The following is an 18785-nucleotide window of genomic DNA, read 5'->3' on the forward strand; positions in this document are numbered from 1 at the left end:
TACTCAACCCTAATTCAGCCCCAGAGAAAATCCAAATCCTGTCTCACTGAGGCAGGGGTCCTGCAGAAAAAATAAAAGCTGAATACACAACTAAAGATTATGTCATCATGCAAAAGCACTGAGATCAAAGCTTCAGAGACAGCCTTTATCTGCCGTTGTCTGCTTTTTTGGGGTGTTTCATCTCTCAGAAGTGAAAGGTTTTGTATGTAACACACATGGATGTAGAACACCATTGCTGTACACAACTGCTTCAGGAAACTCTCCGAGCAGGACTCCAGCCTTCCAAATAGAAATATTGTTGTGTATCCAGGGGTTATGTTATTAAAATCAACAAGAAGAATGATGGCAGAGAAGTCTAGGGGTCAATCCTATAACTAAATATTATTTGTATCACAAATATACTAATAGGAATAAAATCACATATAGAATTTTTTCTTCCTCATAGAAATCAATGACAAGAGGTCCCTCACAGAGATGAAACCCAGAATTTTACTGGATATCATCCAACACAGTTTTTGGCTGGTAAAGAAAGAAATATTTCCTAAGAGTTACACTAAAATTTAGACAATAACCAGACAGATAGAGAATTGGTTCCTTGGGCCTGATAAATACACTTTTTATATGTGACTGAAAATGGATAATGAAGATTTTGGAGTGAGAAAAAAGAAGAAAGATTCTTTTAGATTTCATAAAAGCACACATAAAACACCACTTTGAATACTGACTTTATAAAGTGATCTCACAAGCCCCACCAAGTGAAAGGGAGGGAGAAGAGCACTTCAAAAAGTCAGCTTTTTTTTTCTCAAACTAGTTTAATGATTTTGGTGAGGGTAAGTGTGACACACATCAGAACTTGGGGCCAGATATTTGCCAGAGTTTATCAGCAGTTTGGTCAAACTGATCTGAGGAAAGACAGGTATGAGCCACGTTGAGACAGAAAGGATGGAGGGTTGAGCCTGGCTCACTCTCTTGCTGCCTCTGGAGTGTGGGAAGAGGGAATTTTCCATTAGGGATGGATTGCAGAAGTTTTCTCTCCCTCCTCTGTCTGTCAGCTCTCCACACTCCACACGGAGCGAGTGCTGCGGCTTCGGTCTGTCAGGCTGGCCCTGCACCTGGATCAAAACCAAACCAAGCCCACCTTGACATAGCTGGATGATTTGGGGGCCAATTTGTTTCCTTACCTGCAGGGTAGAAATCACTTCATCCCCAACTTCCTTGGTGGAAACCAGGTAACGGGACATTTCGGGGTTAATGATCCGGTCTTCCTTCTCCCAGCGGACTATGATGGGTTTCTCTCCATGTGCCGTGCAGCTCATCTCCTTCTTTTGGCCTTGAGTTGCCAGGGTGGTGTTTGGGTAGGAGGTTATCATAGCTGGAACTAGAAACAGACAAAACACAACTAAACAAGGTTGTTCCTCAGTGAGCTGAAGGGTCTGATGATACAAGGTTGGCTTTTCAATCTGTGTCTCACCGAGCTTGTCCATATTCAACCAGATCGAAATAAATGTGAAAAAGTATTTTATTTTCATTCCTGTGTTAAGAGAACTGATGGGCCTCAAAGGGAACTTAGCAGAAAGGAGTTGGAAGTGGACAATAGAGGGTGTGAATCCAAAGGAAGCCTGTCTTCATTTATTTTGCTGCTCACAGGGCAACTTAATTCAACATTCAATATTCAACATAATTCAATATTCAATATTCACAGCGCATAAAGGGACTTTAACTAATAAACGTTCAGATATGTGGACAATAAAGAACTGATAAAAATGTCTGTCTCCTTCTGATGAGCTGCTGTTCTACCTGCTGACTGTTGCATGTTTTACCAGTGTGTGTGACAGTAATGATCTATCAAAATGAGGGCTCAATTAAACCAGGAGCTGCACAAAATTAAAAGAAAGGCTCTGCACCAAGGAGCTTACAGACTATGGATGTGTTGAGTGCATAGCTGAACTATGCTGAACTGAAAGTATAATTAAACTGACAACAAACCTAGCTAGATTCGAGTTTTTATTGTACTCAGAAGGTTTTTGCATAACAGTTTGGACATACCTGTCAACTTCATTAGCCACTCTTTAAAAAAGGGCTTAAATTTTAATGTTGAAAAAAGTACTCTCTTCTTAGCAAGAATAGTCTTAAACCTGAAGTATTTTCATGTTTTGGAATAAAAATTTCCTGCAAACAGGAAGAAAAAAAATCCTCGGGATGTTTAATTGCAAATTCCAAACATGGCATCTTTGAAACAGGATGATCTCTTTGGTGTCCTTTGCTGTCCTTCCCTCCCCACATGGTTTGTCCAGCAATGAATGGCACCTGGATTTCTGTCTCTAGAAAGAATCAAAGCCTACAAATCTTTCAGTTCAGGCCCAGGAGAAGCTGGAAAACCCTGGACAGCACCCAGAGCTGTTCTTTCTGAATGAATCTGTCCACTCTTCTAGAGCACATGAGGCATCAGCAATGAACCCCCTCCCTAAGCTCTTGTCCTCCAGGGCTGCCTCCTGCAGTAGCCCCAGTCCCTTGTTTTTATGCATGAATGGTTGCCTCTTCTTATCAGAACAAATCGCTCCTTCCATTTGAGCTTCTCTGGGTCCCTGTTTTAATCAGATGACACTAGCAGAGGATCTGATTTGAGGCCTTCCCAGGCTTTCCCGTTGCATAGGTTGTGTTTGTTGCCACACAGCAGAATAAAAACCCTCATTTAAATGAATTACTTTAATTGCCAGCCCGTAATGTTAATGCTTGGTGGCATGACCTTTTCACATGCCAGAGCTGTTAATGCTTGGAGATGACAATATGTCAGGATGCAGCCCTTTCTGTTCAAAGGCTTCCTGACCCAAACCAAACCAACCTGGAGATTAACAGGGCCTGTGGAGCTGTGGGTTTGAGTTACCAGTGGGATCTAATTCCAGGAGGAACTCTGAGAAAGGTCTTGGGTGAGGTAGGAGGTTCCACGTGCACTAGTGATGAAGAACACCTTATTTAACTGTTCGGGTATCAGGTACTCATCAATTTTGTCCCAAGAGGAGCATTTGAAGAGAATAAATTATGCATAATCAAAATAGAAAATTAGGATGAGTCTGCTTCCATATTCCAGAGAATGGAAATAGCCTCAGTTTCATCTGATGTGTGCCCATGTACCCACAAGGAGGTTACTTTCAGAAAGTTGTTGTTTTTTTTTTTTTTTTTTTTTTTTTGGTGGCCATCTGCTTGTTCCTCCAAACCCAGAACAACCAGGACTATGCAAGATCACAGAATCATTTAGATTGGAAATGATCTCCAAGGCCATGGAGGCCAAGCTGTGCCCAATCCCCACTGTGTCATCAGCCCAGAGCACTGAGTGCCACCTCCAGGCCTTCCTTGGACACCTCCGGGGATGGGGACTCCCAACCTCCCTGGGCAACCCCTTCCAATGTCTGAAAACCCTTTCTGTGAAGAAATTCTTCCTGAAATAGTTCCATACATCCTTTTATTCATTTTGTTCAATAGGAGACCCAATTCAAAAGAGTGCCAGGCTGATAAGGAGTCCCCATTACCATAATTAACTTGTGCCACCTCCTTTCTTCCTTCCACAATGTCCCCAGCCTCCCACATGTCCCTTCCTCTGCACATCTCTCTCCCTTCATCACAACAGGCTCCAGTCCCCTTCACCTGTCCTTCTTTCTTCCTGCTTTGACCTCCTCGGGTTCTCACATGTCCCCTAATCCCTATACCTTTTATATTTTCCTCCTCCAGCCTCATTTCCTGTCCCTAATTAAATCAGCCAACCCCCCCCAGGCCACCTAAAGGGTTTTCCCTACAGCTGCAGTCTTCCTTCCCATCAATATCTCCTCCTTGGAGTTTCCCTGGTGATGGTGAAAATGTTCTGAGCCCACACAGGAGATGAGGGGTGAGGGATTTTTACCTCCCCACGAGGTACCAGAGCTCCTGTGCAGGTGAACCCTGCCCTGGCAGGTCCATCCTCCTCCCACTCGACGAGCAGGAGCACACAGAAAATGGGACTTCTGGACTTGCATTGAAATCCCACAGCCATCCAGGAGCCTTTCCCAGACACTCCTGCCTCACTTTCAGGTCCTGTGCTGGGTGACAGTGCCAAACCAATCCCCATGACTCCCTAGCCTGCTTTTAAAAACCAGAGGCTACCTTGCAAAGCTCGTTTTCCCCCCGCAACAAACTTTCTTAATAAGAGCAGCATAAAAACATGTAAAGAAAGATGACTTTATTCCTCAGATACAGCTTTATCCCTGCTTATCCTTCCCTTCTCCTCACATAATCTTCCACGTGGATTCCTTATTGCCATAGCAATGCCTCACAGCTAAATATTTCCCCTTCCTCCAAAGCTGATTTTTTACTCTTCACAATTTATCTCCAATGATCCTAAACCATAAGCTCTTCTTTTTATCTTCCTCTATGTCAAAAGATTTCTGGTAACAAAGCCACATTCCCAAGGATATTTTAGGCAACATATTTCTTCATCCTCCAACTATCTTTAATCAAATTACTGATGCAAATAACTGAGATAAATATGCTGGTTCTTTACTGACAAAATAATCTAGAAAACTGTAAATAAGCAAGCTAAATCTGCACTACATATGCATGAGATATTCTCTTAGGATGTCTTAAAAATAAGTGAAGGCATTTAGAAATGTATCAAGTTTATTCAGATGCCATATATTAAGTGTGGCTGTGCCTTTTATCTCTTAAAATGTGTGTTATAGAATTATATTTATATTTATACATTTATATAAGAGAATTTTGGGAGGGAAGGGCATGTTGCTGTGCAGGTTCAAGGAGTGGGTATTGCCATGTTCCACAGTTTTGGAGTAGTTTCACCACAGAACAAATTAATGCAGCTCTGGGTTTCTCCATGTCTTTGTCTGAAGCTGTGGGGTGCTGGGCACAGTTAGAGATCTATTGGTCAAAACTGGACAAAGTAGAAGCTACAATTTGTAAATCATGGCAATTTCCATTTTCAAAGTATTCATATCTCTGCCAGCAGCATTAATCCAGGAGTTTTCTCTATCTAGAGTTGGGCTTTCTTTTGGAAAGCTGATCTATTTGCTGCTTTTCACAGGTGAACCCATTGTTTTCCCCTTTCTTCATAGCAAACCAGCAAAACATAATTTTAAAATATTTTAATTTTTTATTCTATTTTTTATTATTTGTACTATTTTTATTATTTTAAAATATTATATTAAACCATTATTTATTATAGCACTAAATATTATTGCAATACTAATGCATGTCAAAATATTAGATTGTACAATGATATTAATTAGTAATTATATTTCTTGTTGATATAATGATTGCTTTATAGTATTACCTACTTCATTAAAATCAAAGTGCAAAATTCAGTAATCAGGGTTATCCTTAAGAATTGTGAGAGTAGCTCAGACAAAACAAGAACTTTTTGTTCTACTCTGGAAGAAAACTGAATCTGGGACTTTCTTAAGATTCGGTAAAAATTACTTAATCTGACTTATTTTTTCTCTGCTATTGCTGAGTGTTTCATCAGGAACTGAGTACAAATTAAAATGAAAATATTTAATTACTTTGATAAAGACCAATCTCATTATCCATATTAACAAGACTGTAGGAAGTTGAGTAAAGCTTGTCAAGGCTATCAGAAACTTTTGAATCCTTTTAGAATAAATCTCTACGAATTAATAGAAAACAAATATTCACATCAGTTTTAAAAATTATGTAGAGACCTGGGGTGGAGGGAGGTATTTTTTCTCTCTTTCAGCTCATAGATGGGAATAGCCACATTGGAAAAAGCAAATTAGAAATCTCCCTGTCTTTCAGTTTATTAAACACTAAATACCCATGTATCATTCAAAAATGATGGTAAGACTGACTAAAGTTCTCAGTATTTTTAAGAATTATGGTCCTTTCTAACCCAAAACCATTCTGGGATTCTGCTGGTCTGAAGACCTCTGCCCTGGCAGAGTGTTCTCATATTTTGGCTCCATCACTGGATGTAACATTCACATTCCCTGGACAGAGAGACATAATTCTGTCCCTCAGGAGAAGCACAGAGGGAAGAGAAAACAATCTTTATCTCTGCTCCTTTGTTTTCCCCAAGTGGAATGTGGTGTGGAGATTGTTCACCTGCAGTGATTGCTGGGTTGGATTCTGGTGAAGGTTGTTTGGGGTCAGTGACCAATGGATCCAGCTGTGGCTCGGGCTCTCAGCAGAGTCACGAGTTTGAGTTAGTTAGAGAGGTAAGTAAGAAGTAAGTGTGTAGAATAGGATAGTCTCTCTTTAAATAGTATATTGATGTAATCTAGTATAGTTTTAATAAAGCTGTCCTTCAGCCTCCTGATCTGGAGCCAGACATCAGCATCTCTTCCCCCTTGGGGTTTGCCACATTTTTACTATAACTGGATTATGCTGGACCTGGCCAGTTTGGGGAAATATCTGTAACCATGAGAGGTTCATCTTGCAAACATTGAGAAAATGTTGGAAAAATGAATTGAAATTTGAGCTTAACATTTAAGCCAAATTCAACTGTCCTTTCATTCTGGACAGCCACAGTGAGAACACTCTTCTGTCCATGAAAAATAGGATTTTCCTACCTCAAAAATTCCCTTTTCCTCCATCCCCTTTTGCTCAGGCAGTGAAATTCCATGCAAATGCATTACTTATATTTGAGGGAGCCTAGCTGTCACACTTCTATTTCTTGATATATATATTTGTTAATTTATTTTCAAATTTAGCAGACTTTCAGGAGTTAGCTTTGCTAAAATTTCTAACTTCAGTTTTCCCTTTCTGATAAGAGACATTTGGGTTTACTTAAATAACATCTCTCTGGAATTCACATGGTGAAGAAAAGAGAATTTAAAATCAATAGGATTTCCCAAACACTTCAATTTAAACTCATAGCTCCTTGGTAAAAGTCAATCCTGTTTAGCAGGAGAAAATCATGCTCTTAATCCTCATCCTCCAGAGATGTCCAAGATTAGGAAACAAATTCCATGTCTCAGAGAGTCAAAGAAATATGTAAACACAAAAAAAAAAAAAATCCCATTTTTATGTATACAAGTTCTTATAGGTAATAATAATGGGAATATAATTAATGACATCTTTCTACCAATATTCACTAATTTTTAAAATTAACTTTACATTTTGGACCTACTCGTGTTTGTTTGTTGTGAAAACCTCCTCAGAGACATGTTCTGTTAGGTTAAATATGTAAAAAATTCGATTTCAATTATTTAATCATTTCATGAAGGTGAATTTAGAATAGAATATTTTATTGCTTGGAATCAGTAAAGAATTTGCTGTCCAAGCAATGCAACAATAGATAGAAACCATTCTGGGTGAATTGTGCCAGTATTAATGTGGCATGAATTTCAAATTTAAAAAGCCAATGTTTTGAAATTAATTGCCATTGATGTTTCAGATTAGAAAAAATAATTTCAAACATGTAAACCTGAGAAATTTGAGGAGAGAAGTAAAGATTTGGTGAATTCATATGACAGACTGAATTATTCACTCAGCTTTAGTTTCAGGAGTCTGTAGTGTATAGGAAATAAATTCCAAAAATTTATTAATAAATATATTCCTGAAAATATCTTTAATATAAAACTGAACAAAGCAAATTACCTTCTACCCCTAACCTGCCCTAAAAGTAAGACCAGTAGCTTTTTTTATACATTTTTGTATGAATGAATTGCTGGACAAAAGGCAAGAGATTCATTAGATTCTATTAGCAAAATAATTTTTGGAGAGAAAAGTATAAAAACCAACACTGCTGTGTAAAAAGAGAGGCATTAGACACAGAAATGGCAGGTCCAATGCTTTATAAGTTTGCATGTCAAATTCTATAACAAGAGACTCAGTGCTTTGTAAAAAATGCTTTAGTAGGACACCAATACAAGGTAATCTTTGGAGAAAATAATCTAAAAATAAATAAAATTCATTTCTTTTTTGATCATTTCAAAATAAATATATTTTAAATAAATATATTTAAATTTTAAATAAATATATTTAAAATAAATAAATACTGAGTGGGAATGAATATGGGTCCTGTACATCCTAAAATACCATTTCAGCCAGCTATTCCCCTGGTGTAAATGGTATAAAGGAAGTTACTTTGATTATAAATATTGTTCCAACAAGCTCTAACGGGCCTTGTTTGATGCTGAGCAGGAATAAAATGACAACGATGTCTTGAGTCCTTGGCAGCTCCACCAGTGCCTCCTGATCTGATTGAATGTGTCAGGGCAAAGGCTGTGAACATTTAGGGTTCGTATCTCATTCACTCAGAAGTGGTTTCAGGTCAGATTAGAGGAAGAGAAGTTGATTTATTTTGCATGACAACTATGAATTTTAACCAAAAGACGCTTTAATAAAATAAAAAGGGGCTTTTCTCTCAAATCATAAAGGCAATTCTTTCCTCTTCCTGAGCTCTTTTCTTGAATTAGTTCTGTGTTTGTACAGTGTAGACTGATGGCTTCAGATGATACACAGCTGCTGCTATTTCTTGGGCTTTCCTTTGACTTTGACATGGTTCTGAAATGGATGTGACTTCCTCTTGCTTTGCTATGCAGCTTCAATTCCCATTTTGTCCAACTGCACTTCCCAGTAACCAGTGGGAAGGGAATGGGGGATGATAAGCTGACAGCTTTGTCCCCTGCAGTCAGTGTAGTGAAAGCCTGTGGAAATTAGTTACAAACTGTGGGAACTCACATGAGGCACTGGGAAATCAGTCTCATCAAAGCTTGGCTAATTGTCAAAACAAAAATTAGTCATCAAAAAACCATTATATTACCGTGTCTGTAATTGTGATTTATGAAGACACAAAGATCATCTTCCCATGGAAGAAATTTATGGACAATATTAGTTTTACCATCATTGTCATTGTTGGGAAGCCTAAAAATTAGCACCAGAAACATGTCTCCATTAATTACAAATTCCTTGGGCCACTTTCCATTCCAAATCAATTATGATCTTTAATCAGCCTGCTATAAAAGCCAGGCTGGAAAGAGCAGGAATGTTAAATAGTTAAAACTAGCAACACATAATTTTAGATAACTTCTCCAATGCTTTGATCTTAAATTGAATTCAGTCTGCCATCAAGATGGCATCAAGTTTTAATGTGAAATGAGAGGGTTACTGCTATCATAATTGTAAAGCACAAGGCTCTAATTTTTGGTGACTTACTGAATGCAAATCAGTTAAAAACAGAAACTGTGGAATCCCATGGGAGAGTGGGTTTTTTTTTTGAGGTTTTTTCTTTAGCAAGCTTTTATGCTTTAAACTCCCTATTTGTGTCCTTTCATTAAGATCACCTGAACAGTTTACAAGTTTAAATGAAAAAAAAAAAAAAAAAAAAAAAAAAAAGACAGAAAGTCACTGGAAAGCGCAAGCTTTAATCAGGCTTTATTTTATGACCCAGCAGCTCCCATAAGTCTTTTAGATTTTGGAAGCAGTGAAGTGACATGTGTAAATGTCCCTCCCTGGGGAAGAGAAGCAAACACTAATTGGGGTATTGACAGGTTTAAATGAAGCAGAAACATACGGAGAAACTCTGGCTCCAACAAAAATGAGTACTGGGGAGCAGGGCATGCCGGGACATTAATGGTTTTCATTCACTGCTCACTCATGCAAGTAAATATACTTTTAAGCATGGTGACCTGGGTCTATAACAGCTCAGTTCTGAGCTAAAAAGCCATGAAATGCTATCTGCTGGTGTGTATAAGAAAGAGGGCTGTGGTAGAGCCAGTCTCCTCTAGCTGTTCAGAGGGAATTATAATTTTATTTCCTACATAGTTGCCAATGTACCAATATCATCTGATGCTGTGATGGCAGGAGCAGACTCTAATGTATTTAAATCAGCAAGACACAACTCTCTCTATATTTAGCAGCCACTCTCTATATGAGTTTATTAGCACAACCAATATAAATATATATATTTTCTGCACATGAACACTGACAAAGAGCTGTTGTTGCATTGGATGAATATTCAAAAGCATTTCCCTGGGCACAGGGGTCAAGCATGCTCATGAAACCCATCAGTGATCCAACACAACTGGTCTTCAGGTGGCTAAAAATTAAGGCTTGTTTCTGTAGTGGACATTGAGGGGACCAAAACAAAGGCCTTCCAGATGGCCATTGGTCTTGTCTTAAAGACAACAAACACGTTCTTATTGATGATAAAAGGACCTCAGGGTGAGCTGATCAGACCTTTGCAACCAACCTTCAGAAGTCCAGGGAAATCAAGTGCTAAAGGTTTGATCTCAAACTCCACATTCTCTTAACTAAGGAGATTCAGAATGTTAATAAATGCTACAGTCCCAGGAAAGACAGGAAAGGAGATTCAATGAGGGAGAATAAGATCCTAATAAAAAGCTCTGAAGATATTTATTTTAGTTTTATCTGGTTTATCCAGTAAAAATTCTGCACCTTTTTAGAGAGACCATCTTGGAATAGTTTGGGAATGGTCTGACCACCTTGGTTGGCTTGTTTCTGCAAAACCAAAACCTTAATTCTTTATCTATTTTATCTTTTCCTTTATATGGTCTAGTTTCTACTTTTACTGCTCAGCATGCCACGAGTTTCTAGAGGGAAAGGGAATTTCAATAAAAGCAGAAAATTTCCAGAAGAGTTGGGAACCATCTTGAAGGCTGTACAGCCTAGGAAAAGCTGATTAACAAATTGACAAAAAATGTTAACAATCAATTAAATTAATAATAAATAAATAAATAAATAAATAAAGTTTTAATTAACAATTTTTTAATACCTGTCCCATGGAAAGAGGGAATTACTAGCAAAGAGAAACAAAGAGGGCTTAGAGAAGCACAATATTTATGAAGATATTAAATGTAATACTTTTTGAGATACAATCACCCATGAATCAGAAGCAGCTCTTATAGCAAAATATAATCAGAAAGGGAAACTTTTCTCACTTTTATGAAATCTTAAAAGAGGAACCTTCCTCAGGAATTTGTTGGGATTTTTTACATTCCTTGTTATCGTGTCTTTGCAGTGTTTTATGAAATCTGAATTCTAGGCCTTATGTGCTGAGTATTTTGGGACTGTTTCACTGAATAGTTAATACTTCCAGACAAAAGCAGAGGCTGATAATTTGGCTCCAAGTGCCCAAACGTCTGAGGCCAGAGGAAGAGGACCCTAATTTGGACCTGGATTATAGTTATTTTGGCTCATTCAGAGTTGCCAATGGGCTCATCCAGCTGTGAGCCAGAGAACAGCTGAAAAGAAGTTTTAAAGCTAAATTTTATAGTGCTGATGTTGACAGTACTTTGCTGTACAGGGGCCCTAGAGATTTATCACCCCTATAACTTAGGTCGAAGTATTTTTGTGCCTGCACATGCATATGTGTGTGAGTGAGTAAAAAAAAGGGAAAAACCAGTAAATATTTTCCACAAAGGCAAACAAGGAGAATTATTTTATTACCTGGAAAAAAAAAAAAAAAAAAGAACAAAGCAACCCTGATCATCTCCTTCCCTTGACTTTCAGCTGCCCCACACATCCCTCTTTTCAATATGTTCTTAAAAAGAAATGTTTCTGTTTCTCTGGAGACCATTTTTACCCCTCAGCCAAGGGGAGGCACCATAAATACTCGTATTTGAGGCAGGAGTAAATTATAGCCATCCATCACCTGGACAGAGTGTGGCACAGGGCTGGGGGTCACTTTCCTTCCCACGTTCCAAGGAGTTCAAAGGACTTGGTTTATAATTTTTTTCCCCCTTTAAATTGTATTTCAAGGGAATAGAAACTCCCATTACCTCTTCCACGTGCCCAAAAGCAGAGGCCAAAATGGCACTGCTGATAATGTAAACACCAGAAAAGGAAGAAGGAAGTCGTGTTTCCAAGCAGGGTTTGACACATTGTAGATGACAGATGCTGAGTGTGATAAATGAAGCAGCTGGTTACAAGGGCAATATCAAAATGCTTCTTTGATTTTTTTTTTTTAAATCAGGTTGTCAAGTGTTTCTTTGTTAATCAGATCCTTGAAACACAGAAACACAAAAGCTGTGCTTAGATCTAAGCTTTGTACCTAAATTATTAAATTATCTTCATTTGGCCTTAGGAAATACAGGAGGTTTAAGGGCTGATTTGGTCATTCTGGGTTTTGTTTTTTGAGTGTTTTAAATTATATTTCATTATAAAAAGAATAATCACAAAGGTATAGTGTGAGTTTATACACTGTATAACAGCCTCATTAGTTACATCCCCACGGAGATTTTAAGTTTTATTGCTTCTTCTATGATACACTTTAGAGGTTCTTGTAAGTTGGTAGAAAGGTTTTTAGAACCATTTCTGTTGAGGCTTTGGACTGTAAGTTATTTTTTCTTTAGAGAATAGCTAATTTCTTTGACCTAAAACTTTTTATAAGAATGTGGTCTCTTTGAAAAAAGGCATTTCTCAGAAGGCTTTATTAGCTCAGCATTTAAAAATCAGGCGAACCTCCTCACAACATCTTCAAAATTAAAATGCTGGCAGAAAAGGAAAAAAGAAAAAGCTACGCAAATTCATGAGAATTCTCAAACCTGAGTCTTTTTTTCAGCCCAATAATACTGGCAAAATCACCCAAATTCATTCAAGTTAAAAGCACTCTAAGGGACATGGGTTTCCTGGTGGTCATCTGGGAATACATTCCCAAATTTTTAATTCTGTGAGGAACTGAAGGAATAGTTTTGACACATGGAATATAAAACAAAAGCTTATGGTGCTGTTGAATCAAAGGTAGACATTTCCTTATTCTTAATCCAGCAAAGTTGTCACTAATTGCTAGTTATCTTCTAGTCAGCTTCTTATTTAATGAATTTCCCCATGGATGAATTATTCTGTTTTTTGCTGAGAAGACACTGCTGGAGTGATGGGCAGGATGGTCTTGTGTTGTAGACCCACGCTGCTCCTCCTCTGCAAATAACTGCTCTAAGCAACCACTTTTCTGTAGCTGTAATTAAAAATTTATCATATTACCTAAGACCTTGGAAAAAAATCATCCCAAGATTTAATCTTGAGAAGCTCCTGCATTTCTGCTCTCTTTTAATGGAAGGAAAATCTGTCTGTTCTTTGGAATTTAGCATGAAAAATCCATCGTTGTTGAAGTGCAACACTTTTGTCCCACAGTGTTTCACTGGGAATTCACAGTGGAAAATGCTGGAAAATGATGTGACTTTTAAACTTTCCTTACTGGTATGAGAAATTGAAGTAATAACAGCATCAGCAGGATGCCAAACTAATAACTGGATATGAATGTTCCAAAAAGGAAGATGCTGCCACTGTCAAAGCAGCTGCAATTACAACTCCAAACTGGTGATGCCTCAGGTTTGAGCTTTTCTGTGTTTCACATTCTGAGCTGCTTTAGTGTGTGGGTCTGGGCTTCACATTAGGGGATGGTGAGCTCTGTTCACAGAGCAGGGAGACAAAACAATTCCTGCTCCAGCTGGGCACCAAGGACAAATGATCCAAACCTCAGGCCCAGGAGCACAAACAGCGTGGGCTGGAGAGAGAAAAACAAGCAGGATGGGAGTGCCTGGGCTAAAGCTGGAATGGGACAATGAACTGCAAGGTGCAAATGGAGCAGAGCTGATCCCAGTGAGAGCCCCCGGGAGCGCTCGTGCATTTTGGGACCATTTTGGTTCCTCTTGGGTGCAGCCCTGGCTGGGCTCTGGTGCTGCCCAAGGTGGATCCACGGAGGAGATCCTTTTCATAAATCCCTGCTTTATTCTTTAGCTCTGTCCAGCCTCTGCCTTAGGGCAGCCTTCACAAGGCATCACTGGGGCAAACCCAGTGGACTCCCAGTATTTCAACCACTCGTGCGAAGAAAAGGGTGATTGAAGCAGATTGTTTCTCCAGCCCAATTTATTTATTTTTCCCTCTTTTCCCTCCAATAAATAGGTCATTGGTAACATTGAGCAACTTCAGGTCATGCTGTGCACATCAGGTTTTGCCCTGTCAATTCTAGGAAAGAAAAATGGGGGGCTGTTCAACCAGGCTGCTTTGTCCGAGTTTCCAGATGCAACAATTGTCTAAAAAAGTTTGTTCCATCTTCCTTTAGCATGGAATTCTGCAACTTGAATTACAAAAGTCTATTTTCAGAAGTAACTACTGAGACTCTACTGCATCACAATCATTTAGGTTGGAAAAGACCTCCAATCAAACCTTTAATCTACTGGTTGCCTTATAAAATATGTAAAAATTTAAATATATATGTATATATGTGTGTGTATATATATGTGTATATATATGTATGTATATATATATATATATAAAATATCTCCTCTGGATTAATTTATATGGATTTTTTTATAAAAAGAAAATTTAAATGGCAAATTCAAGCATTCATAAATGAGACATCCAAGCAGTCTCCAGTGAGACTGTTGTGATCATGTTTGATAATGCCTTGTTTAATTACACAAACATTGTTTCCCCACAAGATAAGTTCTTCTTTAGCAGACTACATGGTGCTCAGGGTTATGAAGTTGGTGAATGATGCTACTTCTATTTTTGCCTTATTTTTGATCATGTCCTGGATTAGAAAATAGTAAATGAAAAGAAAATAAGTCCTTTGGCTAGTCCTTGCTGAATGTCACTTTGGATACTCTCATTTTATACTTTTTCTGTGGCAAAATTAAGGATTTCTAGACTGTTACCTCTCACCTTCTTTGACAGATGTTGTTTTCCTTCACTTATTTTTAAGTGTTCAAGTGGCGTTGCAGAATTGCTGAACACCCCTGAGTGCAACTAAAGCCTTCCTAAAAAATGCCCTGATTGTCTACAGAGTAAATTATTCCTCAGATAATATATGGGATATGTCTGCTGTCTTTTGAGGTTATTTCATAGATTTAAACTCATACTTCACAAAGGTTTTCCAAGGATAACTTGGAAGCATCTTAAAGTGTGTGATTCCTGAAATGCTCCTATATTTATGCTGTGTCCTTGACTCAGTTGCTCGGTATGAGCAGCATCAACAGAGTGCCCAGAATTGATCTGAAAAAAAACAGCTAATTAAGAAGCTGAAGTAGGAAAAAAATTTATATATATATATATATATATATGCAACCAAATCTGCAGCACTGAAGAAAGGAAAAGCCTTCTCAGCCCTCTGTCAGTTAAATACATTTTTTTAATACTGCTGCTAACAAATAATAGTCCTTTGATTTTCCATCCTGAAGATTGCAAAGTTGCTGGCAGCTCCAGTAACTCTTCCAATTTCTATTGCCAGCTCTGCCAGTCTCTCATAAATCTCACTGGTCTCTTCCACCCCTGTGTCCAGGCTGTTCCTTGCCTCAGATTTTGCCAGAATAAATTCCGGTAATGTCACGAAGCATCCCCCCCTCCTGCCTGAGAAGGCCCCTGTTGTGGTGTTTAATTAGATGGTGTTCTTTGCAGGAATGGAAATTTGAGGCAAAGAGGTGAAAAAAGGGTCACTGGTAATTTATTGTGTGTACCAGGGCTGAGCGAGCTGGTAACTGCAACTCTGTAAACCTGAATAATGAGTTGTGTAGGAGCACTGGAAGGTTTGGAACTCCAGGTGGAAAAGGAGAGGAATCTGAATCCTTATCTTAATCTTATTGAATCCTCTCAGGAAGTGTAAAACCAGGTCATCTGTCAAGAATTCCCATGGCATTATTACTGGTAAGGAAAGATATAATTCTAAAGCAGCCTCTGAGATGGTTTTCTCTTGCTCCTTTGGGATCACTTAGAACCACAAAGTCCAAGAATGTAAACTAAGATGTTACTTTAGAGACTTTCACCTTTAAATTTTCTAAAATATTTGCATGCCATCTCTCTTGGGCTTGCTGCAGGAAGGCTGATTGGCTCATATGTGCCTTTCATGTAAAGGAATATCAGCCTCAGAGCAACAGATTTTGAAATTATCACTGAATTATGGAATGGTTTGGGCTGGAAGGGACCTTAAACATCATCTCATTCCCACCCCCTGCCATGGCAGGGACACCTTCCACTATCCCAGATTGCTCCAAGCCCTGTCCAAACCTGGCCTTGGGCAGTGTCAGGGATCCAGGGGCAGACACAAAATCTTTGGGCAACCTATTCCAGTGTTTCACCATCCTCACAGGGAAGAATTTCTACCTAAGGTCTAATCTCACCCTGCCCTCTGGCAGTGGGAGCCCCTCCCTGTGTCCTGTCCCTGCATCCCCTGGAAATTGTCTCTCTCCAGCTTTCCTGGGGCTCCTCCAGGCCCTGCAAGGCCACCCTGAGCTCAGCCCAAAGCTTCTCCTGTGCAGGTGAACAATGCCAGCTGTGCCAGCCTTTCCTCCCAGCAGAGCTGCTCCAGCCCTCTGCTCATCCTGGAGCCTCCTCTGGGCTCTCTGCAGCAGCTCCAGCTCCTCCCTGGGCTGGGACAGGGCTGGGGCAGCTCTGCAGGTGGACTCTCACCTGAGCAGGGCACAGGGGTAGACTCTCAATGGAGGAGAAATTTTGGGTATCTCCCTTTGTCTGCCTTGCTGCTGATGGCTAATTACTAAATTACTAATTACTGCGTGACTAAAGCAGTATTCCCGTTATCATCAGAGCATCTGAAAACAGAGTCTTTTGTGTTACAAAAAGCTCAGCTCTGGAGGTGAGGGTATTGATGGGTTTTTGAGGGAGCTGTTTGCCAGCAGGTCCCACATAACCCTGCAGAGGAGGCAGCCCTGGAGGAGGAAAACTTCTGGCACCTCTGTAAGAAGCAGCCCTTGCTGTCCTGGGGAGAACTGTCCCACCTTTCTGTGCCTGCAGAACCCTGTGGCTCTGGGCAATGATTTTGCACAGCTTCCTTCCAGCAGGAGAATAATCTTGTTTTTCAATTTGGTGGTGAAAGAAAAACAGAAAAACCCAAAATATAGAGCCCAATAAATCTCCACTTGAGTTCAGGAGGAAAATCGCAGTGTTCAGGAGGAAAAGTGCAGAGTGTGGTAACGCTGCCAAAATCCATGGATGGCAAAAAGGGGGAGTTCAGTCCTTCTTAGTGAATAGCTCTGCTATTCTGTCAGCAGCAAACCCACAGGCTGGCCAGGGGCTTGAAATTTTTGCTGCATCATGGAAAGGATGAAAATGAGATTGCTCAAATGAGGCCCCATGATTGATATTCTGTTCCCACAGATGTCTTGAGCAACATTGGCTCTGATTTTCACTTAAGCAGGATTTAATTTGCTAAAATAAGAGTTACACTGGCTAGTTTCTTACAGTCTTAATACCCAGTCCTGATACAAGCTAAAAGGGAGGTGCTAAAAGAGAACTAAACTGTAGGATATTTAAAGGACTGATTCCTTTCTGTCTATTTTTAATAAATAAGAGAAAATAAAAATCTCCCAAGGTGCTTAATATTGCCTATTACTGTGCATATCCTGAATTCATGACTAATGCACTTTAATTCAGTCACAGGATGTGCTTTAAACTGTTCAGTGCTGCATTATGTGCTGCACTTGAGATGTTCAAGATCTTAATTATTTGTTCTCTTCAGTATCCCTCACCCAAAAGCTAATGACAAAATCTGTCGTGATGGTATTTTTTATGATACACATAGCTGTGACACATGATAATTTCACAATCATTTCGAGGCACCATGTGGTTTCTTTTGACATTTTGTGACAGGCTGTGTTATCAAGCACAATTGTTTGCACAGGAAACAACTGTAGCACGTGGTCCTTGGGACATTATGTTATCTCCTGATAATGATGTCATTAACATGTGTATACTATAATTAATGACTACAAGAGCGATTCATTTGAGTAAGGCTTATGAATCCATTTCATCTAAAAAGGGAAAGAAAACCTATAATCATTTGGGCTCAGATCCTGAAAGCTACTTACTTGCAACCTGCTGCAGCTATGCTGGGTGACCCGTTAATTGAGGCATATTAACCAAGAAGCATTTATTTCTCAGTTATATTACAGAAGCTTGGATTAGAATCATTATCATAATGATTGTTCTAATAGAGATCAGTGAGGGAAACAGGAACCTAGCAGTGCTCCAAACCCCTTTGTCACCCAATCTCCTACCAAGGGGAGCCAGGAAACAATTACAGTTCATCAGTGTGCACGGTGAAATAATGAAGCTGGAGACGTGGAGAGCAAACCCGCTGCAGCTCAGGCTGTCCCCTCCTGCTCCTGCAGCCCCAAGACAGAAAACACTCTCCTTACATCCTTGTCTGCATGGAAAGCAGGCTGTCACAAGGGCAGCTCACACATGGGAAGCTTTTTTATGTAAGAATCACAGAATTACAGAGTGGTTTTGTTGGAAGGGACCTTAAAGGTCACCCAGTGCCACCCCTGCCATGGCAGGGACACCTCCCACTGTCCCAGGCTCCTCCAAGCCCCAGTGTCCAACCTGGCCTTGGGCAGTGCCAGAAATGGGACAGCTTCTCTGGGTACCCTGTGCCAGGGCCTGCCCAACCTCACAGTAAAAAATTTCTTTCTCAAATCTAACCTATTTTCCCCCTGTTCCAGTTTGAAGCAATTCCTCCTTGTCCTGTCACTCCAGTTCCTGATGAATTGTCCCTCTCTGGCTTCCTCATAGATTTTTGCTGCCATATTTTTGCCAATATATTTGATGGTTCAATGTCTTGATATAAGTCCTGCCATGGTTTAGGTATAATGTCACCACAAACTCAATTCTGCTTCTCACTGCTTAGAGCTTCCCAAGAAAATAAGATATATTCAGACAGCCAAAATTTGCTTTCAAGCCTGATAATCCACTATTCTCCCTTAAGGCTACACAAATTACACATAGATATTTTTGTGTTATTTGGATTTTCAGAAGGTTCTATTTGGGAGTGCAAAATATTTTCATGGAGATGTTTGAATGCAGGAGCA

At 39.5% G+C, this 18785-nt stretch overlaps 1 protein-coding gene across 1 annotated transcript in view; it reads right to left on the minus strand.

Moving 5' to 3' along the window:
- The window catches only part of DSCAM (DS cell adhesion molecule), a 446151-nt gene that overhangs the window by 111970 nt on the left and 315396 nt on the right, over window positions 1–18785 (minus strand). Inside the window, exon 12 of the mRNA XM_053969848.1 lies at window positions 1182–1378. Within this exon, the coding sequence (XP_053825823.1) occupies window positions 1182–1378 (197 nt within the window). The remainder of the gene's footprint in view (window positions 1–1181; window positions 1379–18785) is intronic.

The sequence above is a fragment of the Vidua macroura genome, chromosome 2 (assembly GCF_024509145.1).
Source record: "Vidua macroura isolate BioBank_ID:100142 chromosome 2, ASM2450914v1, whole genome shotgun sequence".
Lineage (NCBI taxonomy): Eukaryota > Metazoa > Chordata > Aves > Passeriformes > Viduidae > Vidua > Vidua macroura.